General features: G+C 39.7%; 1 protein-coding gene across 2 annotated transcripts in view; it reads left to right on the top strand.

Annotated features, from left to right (window-relative positions):
* cabin1 (calcineurin binding protein 1) overlaps window positions 1–12,602 on the top strand; it is a 63,711-nt gene extending 51,109 nt beyond the window's left edge. For both annotated transcript variants that reach the window (XM_079467170.1, XM_079467169.1), the window contains 5 exons: window positions 4,032–4,106; window positions 8,273–8,558; window positions 9,700–9,855; window positions 10,085–10,272; window positions 10,804–12,602. In XM_079467170.1, coding sequence (XP_079323296.1) covers window positions 4,032–4,106; window positions 8,273–8,558; window positions 9,700–9,855; window positions 10,085–10,272; window positions 10,804–10,947 — 849 coding nt within the window. In that variant the 3' untranslated portion in view covers window positions 10,948–12,602. The remainder of the gene's footprint in view (window positions 1–4,031; window positions 4,107–8,272; window positions 8,559–9,699; window positions 9,856–10,084; window positions 10,273–10,803) is intronic.
* Window positions 12,603–12,834: the final 232 nt, after the last annotated feature.

Here is a 12,834-nt window from a genome sequence, read left to right as displayed (position 1 = left end):
GGCTGTCTCAGCATGTGTGTGTGTGTGTGTTTGTGCGTGTCCCACTTCCTGTGTCTAATGCGGTCTGCGTGCTGGTCTGTGCAGGTGTGTGTTTGTTACGAAGCATTGTGTTACCCTCCCGGTGTAGAACACATTTCACTGACTCACAGATTGAGATGACAGTAGAAGAGAGAGAGATTTTAATGTGGATACTGACTCACTCACTGATCAAATTGGCCTTTCTTTAATACAGTTTCCTGCTAACTGAATATTGGCGATGAAGGAAAGGTTGCACTTAAGAAAGAAGTTTAAAGAAACAGAAGCCTCCATTATAAAGCTATTTGTAAAACATTCATAGTCCCTTACACATTATATTATGTACACATTATTTCAATACCTTAAAAACATCTGTTATATCATGTTTTTTAGGAATGCTTTAAAATAGGTCAGTATTATAATGTGTCGTGGTGGAAATGGCAGAGAAACATTGGGGGGTCTAGTTGGGGATACGTTTTATATTTTTAAACCACAAATGCTTCCCCTCGGATCCTCTCAAACTCTGTCTGGTTGGATGGAGATCATCAGTAGACAGACATTTTCAGGTTTATACAGAGATGTTCAGTTGGGTTCAAGCCCAAGCACTCGCTGGGCCACTCAAGGACATGCACAGGATTCGTCTTTAAGCCACTCTTGCATTGCTTTAGCTGTGTGCTTTGGGTCATTGTCATGTTGGAGAATGAACCGTCCGCCCTGTCTAAGGTTCGGAATGTTCTGGGCTTTTCTTCTACTTTGACAAATGCCCCAAACCCTGCAGCTGAAAAACACCCCCACATCATAATGCTGTTTCCACCACACTTTACTGTCGAGACGGTATTGTAGAGGTGTTGAGCAGTGCTTGGCTTTCTCCTGACATGATTCATGAAACCAGAGAATCTTGTTTCTGACAGAAGATTTGTGGAAAGGTACACTTTTGCATATTTCGACTTTTCGCTGAGCAAAGTCTTGAGTCTGGCCATAGAGCCGAGGGCTGTGGAGCGTTGAAGTGATGTTTGCTCTTCTGCAAGTTTCTCCCATCTCCATATATGATCATGTAGTTCAACCGGAGTAATCATCAGCTTCTTGGTCACCGCTCTCTAACCAAGACTCTTCTCCATCGATCGAGTTTGGACAGATCTGGTGGTTCCAAACCTCTTTCATTAAGGATTAATGGAGGCTATATGCTTCTGTGAACCTTGGTTCTTACTTGGTTCTTACTTTGATATGCATTTTCAGCTGTTGCATTCAATTGAATTTGCCACAGATTAAGATGTCCACGCATGATGTTAGACGTCTCATTGTTGTAGATTTATCTTACAGTTCTAAGATTGCAAACAAACAGTCGATAAATCCACCACTCTTTCAGCTTTACAAGGACGAACATAGCGTAGGACAGACAGCATTTAGACATTTAGAAATATTGACCCCTACTGGACACACACCATAAGCAAACAAAATAGCTAAATGGCTCTCACAAATACATTTACAAAGTTGTCAGAAATCCGTTTTTTTGTTTTGTCATTATTGTAGTGTAGATTTGTGTATTTTTTTTATTCAAAGTTGTTTAAGATAAGGCAGCAACATAATAAAATGAAGAGGGATGAATTCTTTTGCAAGGCACTGTAAATTATACCCGAGGAGGCTTGAAGAACAGCGATAGAAAGATGCCCGTAGGCATTTCCTGGAACTACGTGTATTATGGTACTTCTTCTGCGGCGTATATTTGTAATGTCTGTGCGTGAGCGCCCTCTGGCTTTCAGATACAGCAGCATTTAACCGTACTTCACTGACAAGCTGCGCAAACAAAATCGCAGACAACCGCCAAATCACGTGTGCTTTATTTTCGGTGTATTGTTCCGTGTAGGCCACATCCACACGAAGCCAATGCTTTCCCTTTCCGATCATTTTTTTCCTTTTCCTTCCGTAAACACGCCGTCGTTTCAAGAAATATCTGCATGAAAACCGAATCAAATCGATGAAGTGCCAAATCAGTAGGTGGCGCTGTAATTCTGCGACAGAGATACTCTAAAAATGAAAAAGACGACTGGGGGCGTGCGCATAAACCTTGCGGGCTGATGACATCATTGTTCCAGAAAATATACGGATTGGCTGTACACACGTAATCACAAGGGTGTCGTTTTTCAGATTTATCCACTTTGGGACCCGGTTTCAGGCGCCCAAAATGCGGCATCCGTCTAGAAATTCACTATTACACCATTTTCAGTACTGGGTTGAACTAATCAGTTAACTGATAAACGTTTGTACTAGTTTGTGTACTTATACTGATAAACTGTGTAGCGTACAGCGACACGGCAAATGTCAACCCTTAGCAGTTAGTCAAACCTGAGGTGCGTTTGTTTGTTCGTGCCGAGAGTGTTTTCACGAGGGCTCTGCGGTGTCGAGGTTGTTGCACACTGTTTTGAGTCATACGCCTATAATAGTACACCACACCGACCGGTGAAACAAGTCCTGACGGTGAACTCACAAACATATACCAACACACTACTTCTTGCGTCTCTCTATTGCATAAGAAGACACTAGACGCCAACTATTTGACACAAAACAGACACCAGGGAAGCCCAATCGCAGGCTGCTCCTCTGGTTGCCATGACCACAAGCGTTCCAGTGAGAGGTCTTTTTAGGTCACTCTGTTCTATAACCCATAAACCTCTGCGTGTCAGAAATTTGGGAGGATATGAAAAATCAATAAAGGCTTTGAAACTTGTGTAAGCAGCCTGGTTTGTGTGTTTTAAGATGCGAGCGTGGCTTCAAACGTGTCTCATGCTTGTCTGTATTCATTTTAAGTTTTGCACGGTTGATTGTTTTCTCTTAATAAGCATTTTTACACATTTTTGTGGATTTTCAAGTCTTTTTTTAATCAAATCGCTCATTTTGTTGGAAAACTTGTCCTTTAAAGCTCGTGCCACATTGTTGAACGGCACCTCTGATTTAGCGACCTATATAATACAATGTTTGTAATATATTTAGATTTTTTTATTATATAAAGTTACTTTATTGGGAAAAGTGTTATTTAAATCGAATTAAAAGCTACTTGAAACTCGAACCTGGCAGATCATAGATAGGGTAACATTGAAAAAGACCTGAACGTAATGCAGTCGCACGTGTATGCAACCACCTGAACCCCATGGCAACCTTATTAATGCTCGTATATAAAAACCTAGTTTGTTTATGTAAGTTCTTGGTGTTTCGTCCAGACAGAACTTTGTTTTGGCTTGTTCATTTTCAGTGCATCGTCGTGCCATCTGCACAATTTGGCATCTTACCGCCGGTACAGATTTTTCGTTCTTACTGCATCCTCGTGGGACCTGTGCCTGGTGTTGGTGTGTCTGCTCGGCTTTTTATTCCATATTTCTGGATGGTGTGATTATGGTCCTTCATAAGCGCAGGTCTCATCTTTCTGAAATCATCATTAAGTGATTTCTGAAATGTTTTTTTATGCCCAGGTTACGTGTCACGTGTCAGTGGCTGATGAGAGACAAGCATGTGTTTCTGAGTCGGTTGTCATCTTTATTCGCTTCATGTTTGCTTTTAAGATTCATCGACCTGTTGCATCCGTTTTGTCAAATTAGTACATTTTTTGTTACACTAGTTATAAGTTACTAGCATTGGTATTTGGACAATAGTAGACATTAACACTAACGCATGTTAATATCAACGTTTTTGTAACCTTTTAACTTAAAGTTGACACCCATCATTTAAAATGTAAAATGTTGCCTTATTAAAAGAGACATTTCATTTTTTTAGGGGACGACCATTGTGTTTCTACTCAAATAAAAAATACCCACATAAGAAAAGTTTATAAGTTTGCAATCTTAAGTTTATTTGAGATACAAAGGGTTTTCACTAGTTGGGAATTCAGATTTATGGTAATTCTGTCATAATGTGAAGACAACTCATCGTTTCTTCACAGAAGCACTTTTAAACATCGACTATCGGGTTATGTTCAATGTTAATGCGTTATTAATCTTGTTTTTCTTGCACTCTGCTTTCTGTAGGTGGATGAGGATGTAGCGTTGGATCAAGCTGTGAAGTTCTGCCAGATTCAAATGGCAACATCGGCACAAAGACAGGTAGGACACACATTCGCATCCTCAAGGAAATAAAATTCGCTGGCTGCTGTTTCCCTCTGCGATGCAAATCCAATGCTCTGTTCGCTCACTCGATTGGAAAGTGCGAGCAGACTCCCGGTCTGCATGTTTTCACATTTGGCTCTTTTCCCTCCAATGCACACAGTTTTTTCTGAGATACATTAATTTCGCACCTTTTGCTCGTATCCTTTCATTCCACTCGCTTTCAAACAATGAAAACTTCTGTTGAGCGGGACAAAGAAAGTGCGTAGAGAGGGGCTTTTCGTTTAAAATGATATTTGTTCTGCTTTGTGCATACAACACTGTTGCATACTGTATAAGACAATAGCACTATACAGAGTATACCGGTTTGCAGCATTTTAAACAAAACCGTTGGCCCGACAGTGTTGGATGCCTTGTAGTTTTGCTCTAAATGCTATTGAAATTCTGGACATGTTGGTCAAACAATTCGTTTCTTGTTTGGAATAGCTATATGAATTCTCTTCTAGTATTTTACATTCATTTCACTATGTTTTCCCTTAAATTGTTGCGACGATTTACATCTAGGTGTAATATGTTTTTACAAATGTTGTTGTAAGTAAAGCGGATACCACACACGCAGAAAGAAATTACAAGGGCAGCAATAATATCTGCAATAACTAAAACCACCAAAATAACGAACAAATAAATAAATGTGCAATCATGTATCAACAAGCATCTATAAACCAGTAGAATCATAATGAAATATTCTGGGTTCTCCCTCATTTTGTTTTTTTTTGTTGTGTGTGCCTCATACACACGTCTTTTCTGGCATCATCAACCGCTGTTTACGTTAGATCAGCTTAACATGGATCATTTCACGTGCACGCTGCTCCAGAATTGTGTTAAAGTCATGTGGAAGATTAAAGAGTATTTATTGTGCGAAACGCAATATAACATACATAACCTATAATGTCTTCAGATGTGTATAAAGAGCTTACATAATGAAGCGTTGTGTTTTTATTACATTAGAATGAGCTTTTTCTATCTACATACACCGCGGGTCCCCTTGCATTGTTTCTACAGTAGCTAAACGGACAAACTGCTCTACAGAGAGCAATTCGTAAATACATGATCTCTTTCGTCAAAGAAGCGATCTTAGTTCTGTGTCAGCCACCATAAGTGCTTTGCAAGGGAGAGTTGGAGTGGAGGGCTTGCAGTTCGTAATGTCACCGCTAGATGTTGCTAGATTTCGTACACTGGACCTTTAAATGTTAAGAGATCTGTTAAATGAACACTTTCTGCTCACGTTTTGCCGTATTGTCCGATTTTAATGTTTTGGCTTAGAAACCGGTCAACAACTAATATTGAAGTTTCCAGTGGCTTACCGTTTTATTTCTCTGTTAACTAGCTATATAAATGATATTTTTAATACTATTTTGTTTACAAGATATCCACCACGAATCTAGGCGATGTAATTGATTGAAATCAATAAAATCTTTGATGTAGATTTGGCTCACAGTGTGATTGTCACATTGGAAATAGAAGGTCAAGTCGGGCACAATGCATTGTGGGACACAGCGCTCTGGCTGTACACGACACATGTTTGAACATCTGTGGGTCATCCAGGTATGCAGTAAACCTATACATGAGGTAAGCCGCAGAACTAGTAGTATGGTATCTTTTGGATGGGAATTGGCCATATTTAGACTGTTTTTGTTTCAGAACGCAGCTGTGTATCTCCGTCTCTCATTCCTCCGTCTCTCATTCCTCCCTCCTGTATGAAAGCGTTCTCTCTTTTGATTAGCCATTCATTAGGGTGCTGTAACCAGTCTCAGGAAACCATGTAAGAACCCCTGCTGTGCGTCTCATTCCTCTCCCTCACTCTCTTCTTTTTCTTCCATCTCTCACCCACTCAAGCAGCTCTCCGTCCCTCTTTCCCCTGCTTTCAATTCCCATCGCTATCACTCATGATATCTGTTCACTTTGCTCTAATTCGCCATCGCTACAATATTTTGTGTCTGGTAAGTAACAGGTAGACCGGTCTACTGTTTGTAATACAACGTCACAGCCGAGTACGTGCCATAAATCATCAAACCGTTTATTGGAATCGGCCAATATGAGCGTACAATATTTATCTTTGCCTTTCAATCTGATTAAGCGTTTGTTAGAAAGAGACGATTTTAGGGCTTATTGAAGGTTTACGTGTAGACGCTGTACTTTTGTATTGGGTGGTTTACCTAAAACAAAACTTTTATTTCACACCCACTTCCATAACCATTATCAGCTATTAGCATCGGTTTTGAGTTTTTTTATTTCAACCGTACTGATAATTCACCTAAAAATAAGAAATCTGTCATTACGCATTTACCCTCATGTCATTGAAAACCCATATACGACACAAAAGAAGATATTTTGAGAAATGGTTTTGTGTCCGAACAGTGGAAGTCAATGGGGCCCATTGTTATTTGGTTATCAACAGTCATCAACATATCTTCTTTTGTGTTCTGCAGAAGTAAGAACCATTCATTCTTTACTTACTTTGTGTATCTTAAGGATTTTGAATGACACGGTTGCACATGATGGCTTATTGTTTCCTATTTTGGGCGAACTCTCATTACCAGCTGTGTTTTTTGGTCAACATCATTCTATTGCTCATCGTATTAGGAATGAATGATTCAAATCGAGCTCATCCTGAGGTGGTTTGTTATTTCAACAGGTTTCCCCTTTTTATGTTGGATACCTCAGAAGTCGTGTACAGCTTTGATGTAAGCTGTGAAACAGGAAATGAGCCTGACAGTAGGAAGTGTGGGTTCAAGCATTGGTTTGAGACAGAGCTGGTGGGTGTTTGCTTGTCAGAAATGCTTCTGTGTATGTTGCGGTTTATGCTGTACCAAGCCTGCGTAAACATTACGGGCATCATCCGTTAGAACAAAACAGATCAGTGAGCTTGTTTTTTGTGTCCAATGCAATCCACTTTTATTTGGATCCTTGAGATTTGTAAATGGAGTTCTGCAGGTGCCGTCACTTTGAATAAAAAAACAATCCCTGCCAAAAATATTTGGAAGAATGTTGTTAACTGGTGCTCATCCACTCGCATTGGTTTTGTGTCCATACAGCAGAAGTCTATGGTGGCCAGCGCTGTTCGGTTGCCAACTTTCTTCAAAATTTCTTCTTTTGTGTTCTGCGAATGAATGAAAGAAAGACTTTTTGAACCATCACTTTAAGAAATCAATTTACCCTTATTTAGCGTTTAACATTGCAGTAGTCATCCAATAGGGGTGAATCATAAAAATGGCGAAAATAAACTGCAAACAATAAAAAGCGTAAATATTGACCCTTCCAAGATGGCAGACGCGTCGATGCATGATCAGTTTTATTATTGTGAGCAATAAACACATGAACTACTATGGTATTTAGATGAAAACTATGAATGCCTTGGTCAATATTTGTATTTCTTTGGGTTTTAAATAATCTTGTAATTATTGTGCCAAGCAGATTGCTGTTCACTGTCTGGCCCTCCACCTGTTTACTTTCCATTGCAAAGTTCACTTGTATATGCAAATTGCTGGTCACTGTGGCATTTCCATGTGCTAAAATCAAAATGGACACAAAGCTTCATTAGAATATAACTTTATCGTACGAAACCCTTTTTGCAAACAGTATGTTAAGAGGTTAATACGTGGTACACACATGTGCTCGCATATATAAGCGCATGTGGCTGAACACGTTGTGTAATTTAGCTTCTGGTATTGTTTCAACACGCTTTTTACCTTGCCACAGTGTTTCCATAGGAACAGCTTTGTGCCGACGCTCCACACAGCATCACTCGACACGTGTGAGTGAATCTCAGCATTCGTTTTCACAAAGACCGTAGCGCAATCCTTCATTTATATGGTTTGAGACTGGCCTCCGCTTTAGTGTGACCATTTGGCCCTCTAGTGGTCAAAAGGTGAAGGTTAAAAATGATGCTTATTTGGAAAAGTCTGGAAAATAATGTTGATATGACAAATTCCGCTCAGGTTTAAGTGTGTCCATAGCTTTGTGTAGGAAAAACATGTAGATTATACACACTTTTGTCACGGCGAGCTATATATAATGTGTAGTGAGTTAGTCACAGGATTCAGTCTAACTGTCTGTTTTGTAGTTTTAAAAGAAAAGACATCCACTCGTGTTTTGTTGTCTTTCAGAACTCCATTGATGCGCCCACCACACCCAAGTTAAGTAAAGACCAGCGAGACATCTTCTTCCCAGCGTCCTTCTCCACGCCGTGCCTACACACCAACACGCATCCCATGTCAACCCAGGACGGGGAGGCCAAGCTGAACAAGACCCCTCGACCGCCGCTCACACAGACACAGACGCACAGCACTCCAACACAGATCTACTGCCCGCCCACCGGCCAACTTGACCAATCGCAGCAGCGGAAGACGCCTGGCCAGCCAATAGCAAGCTTGGCCTACTTGCCCCACACAGGTATTGCGTTTACATTTGAGTCTCTTTTCATTTTTTGTCGATTTCAATGAATAGAAATATTGTATTCATTCATTTGGTTTTTTCTATAGAATATTCAAACAGCAGCGATCCATAAATGAATCTATTGCTGTCTGTATACGTGACATTTTATATTGTACTGATAACTCTCCCACACGTGGCCAGCAGGGGGTGTTTCTGTTCGCAAAATGATTCAGGGCGTCATTATAAACGTCGAAGTTACAGCGGCGTGTTTACAAGTGAATAGATCATGCACGTTTCTCAGGATAGATGCACAGATATCGATGTGTGTTTCGTCAGTGTTTGGCATGTTCTCTTTTTGGCCGATGCATGCTGTGCTTGATGCTCAGTTGCTAAGGAAACAAAGATGAAGAGCCTGAGTAGATGATTGTGTTAAGCGTAAGAGGTGCATGTGGCAGAAAGACCCTGTGTGTGTGTGTGTGTGTGTGTCCTTAAAAGGCCAATTGAAAGAGCGTAATCAGATTTCTGCGTTCATCTCGCTCGCTGAAACTCAATCACAGGTTTTCTTGTATTAAAGCTTGTAGGAAATGTATTTGACCCACACAGGCGCTTGTGTTCAATGACATTAGCTGTAAACGTGAAACGCTGCTTCTTAACACACGTTTAATCGCTTGTACATGTTATGAAAAGATGAATGCACACACTTAATAGCGCTATACATTTAATGATCCAAATCCAATTCTTTTCAGTTCATTTCATCATTTGTATTGAGTATAATTGCAATAGAATTATGTATTTATTTATGTAAAATAGCGTTTTTATAATTTCCTGTTTTTGTCACTGTCGTCTGTGTTTAGACGGTTTCATCAGCCCGAAGATAACTTTTATTTTATATTCATATTTTATTGTATAATAATTCAACTACTGTTATTGATTTATTGCGGATGTCTAGCCAAAGTTAAGTTTGGGTCACATAACATTTATCTTTATGTTTTAATATTAAGGTGCTTTGTAACAGTGCAAACATGTCAAAAGTCCTACATTTAAAAGAACAAATCTTTTCTCTGTTTTATCATTTATATAGTGCTGTTATTCTCACAACCTATAATAAATAAAAAGATGTGCCAGGTTTATATTTATTTCTGGTGTGTTTGGTGTGTAGAGAACCGAGCAGAGCCGGCTACGGAGGGTCTGCTGTACCGCCACCAGGAGTCGCACTTGTGTCAGCAGATGAAGATGGCAACAGTCTCTCAGATTCACAGCACACAGGAGTGGGCCGGTCTTGAGCCTCCGTCCTGCTCGACCAACACCAGCACAGGTAAAGTCTCCTTACATTTGGATTATTGTACATTTTGGTAATCATGGTCAATTATTTATGGCTGTTTTCTCAACCAACTCAGCGGCATGCATCTTGAAAAGAGTATTCGTAGTCTTTAAAACGTATTCGGCCAAACGTTAAACCAGTAGTGTATTTAGCTACAGAAAGTGGAATGTAGCAAATAAATGATCAAATGTTTAAGAACGTGTGTGTTTTTTTCTTTCTACAGAAAGTGTAGACCCGTCCAAGCAGAGCGATGCTTTTCGTATCCGGTCCCGAATTCCTCCCAACATGCCCAAATTGGTCATCCCCGCCACAGTTACTAAATTCCCGCCGGAGATTACGGTCACGCCCCCCACGCCCACCCTATTGTCCCCGAAAGGTAGCATCTCTGAAGAGACCAAACAGAAACTCAAGGTTGGTATTTTTTTAAATCACCCAATATTCATTCTCTTCCTAAGTCAAAACGTGGCACTTAAAGGGATAGTTCCCCCAAAATAACAATTCTGTCATCGTTTACTCGACCTACAGTTGTTCTGAATCTGTATTCATTTCTTTGTTCTGTTATGATTGTAATATTTGGATGAATGTTCGAAAGCAAAGCGTTCTGGGGCACCATTGACTACCATAGTATTCTTTCACGCTATGGAAGTCAATGGTGCCCAAGAACTGTTTAGTTACAAACATTCCTCCAAATATCTTCTTTTGTGTTAGACAGAGCAACAAAATATACAATTTTGGAAAAACTCGAGGATGGTTAAATGATCACAGAATTAACATTTAAGTGGCATGGTTGAATGTTAATGCATTATATGCATGAAGTGGCATCTACCAATACCTCAAGCCAAAATCTTTCTTTTCCTTTACTTTTACACAACCAAAAAATTGAGTGATATATAGCTACCGTTCTCTAAATCTCCCTCATTACGTTTCTGCTTCTCTCTTCAGAATGTGATTCTGTCTTCTCAGTCGGCAGCTAATGTGAAGAAAGACACTCTCGCTCAACCTGCTTTGGAGGTTCAGGAAACGTCCAGTCAGGAATCCTCTCTGGAGAGCGAATCAGAAGACGAAGACGACTACATGGACATTTGAACTCTAAACATGATTTCGTATTCGTGCAGCTGCAGCTAACCTTCGACGGTTCCTTCTCTTTTTCTATAGCGCGTTTTCTCCGCCGTATGCACGTTTCTTCAGCGAAAGGGCTTTTACTGACCCCGGCACTCGTGTGTTTTTGTGTTTTGGCTCATCTGCTGCTAAGCATGGACTGCGTCGTTCAATTGTTGTTTTTTCATTGTGTACCATCCTGCGAAGTGCCATTTTTACTGCAGTGACATTCAAAGCTAACCACGACGAAAACAGTGTGTTCTTAGCATCACATCTTTGAATAAGTTCGCAATGTTCTCCTGAAGCACGAATGATGTCATAGGGACAGTTTGACAGTTTCATGCGGTTTACTCGATAAGAGTGTTTGGGGCATTACATTTGCAGAGCATCAGCGTTGTTTACAGATTTCACAGGAAGTCCGTTTTGCTTGACATTTCGTTCAGCTCAGTGGTGTAAAATAAACACGATTCATATCACCACCCAACATGGAAACTTCCTTCGGGATGTCAGCATGCAAAAGTGACCGTTTTTTACGACCATGTGGACACGAGTCGCTATTTTTCTCTTAAATTTTCAAAGCTGTGCTGCCTCCACGTATAGCACGCACGGGCCGTTTGTTTGTGTTGTCCATGCTGTAAATTCTACAAACGTACGACCTTTCAAAGCACATTTATTTTTCGGTTGTTATTATGGATTGCTGTATTGGTGATCTGTTGGTTGTAAAAATATGAAAGACCTGATTTTGAGGTTAATTGTAAAGCCACCAAGAATTTCCATTGCAACTGTTGAAAGTTGAAGTGTGTTGTGTTACTGTTCATGTCTTCATGTCACGTTTTTTTTCCATTTGGGGAAATTACTGTATGTTAACCCTGCCAACAGCACTGAGAATATTATTCATTTCACTTCAAATATGAATGTGACCCAACCAAGTACTGAAACGCTTCATTTGATTGTATCATTTCATTTCTCATTACCAAAAGTTCTCTTTTATAGCGTATGGATTTTTTTTTTATGAGATAAAAAGACCAAAACATGTTGCTGATGTGTCCTATTGTTTGGCTTTTATTAGGATCTCTGAATGGTAAACATTAAAAGAATCCGGATGTTATACGTTCAGTTATCTTGACATACACAATCCGATCTGATGTTTTGGTACCTGGTTGGATCCTGGCGGTGTGACTCTTGACAGATCTGTTTTTGGAGCATCATCTCCCATTCCACTATCAAACCGATTTAGACGGAAGAATGTTTTTTATCAAATGTTTTCTACTTTCGATGGATAAATAGCAAGCAGTATTTTCGGAGTGCAGATTTTTTCCATACAAGATAAACTTTGAAAGAACGTGTTTTGATGCCGTGAGCATGGCTGACCAAACTACCTGTAAACAGAAAGATATGTTTCTATTTTTCCTCTTTGTAAAGTAATGTTATTTGTTTGTCTGTATACCGTGTCTAGGCTTGTTAAGAATGTAACATGGCAGGATTGGATAAATGCTCTTGCGCAGAGACGTGAGGTTCTCTGGGCTCTTTGGAGTATTACTTTGCTCAGGCTACTTTCTTTCTGAGAAGAATGATGTTACTGAATTTCTGACATGCTGCATTGATATCACAAAACCAAAAATACACTTCAACTTTTTACCTGATCTCTGTTTTGGGGTTTTTATGGGAGAGATTTATTTTTGATGACTTACACATTGCTTACAAATTTCATTTAAATGTTTACACTGTCATGAAAAACAGATTTTTTTTTATTTCCAGGCCTGGAAAAGTCAAAGAAATGTTTAAAAGCAACGGCAGTGTCCTGGAAATCACAGCTAAAATATTAAAAACAAAATATGAGACACAAGGTTTCAGACATTTGATATATATATATAT

This window comes from Barbatula barbatula, assembly GCF_947034865.1.
Source record: "Barbatula barbatula genome assembly, chromosome: 11".
In the NCBI taxonomy this organism is placed as follows: domain Eukaryota; kingdom Metazoa; phylum Chordata; class Actinopteri; order Cypriniformes; family Nemacheilidae; genus Barbatula; species Barbatula barbatula.
This window is presented reverse-complemented; position numbering and strand designations above follow the sequence as displayed.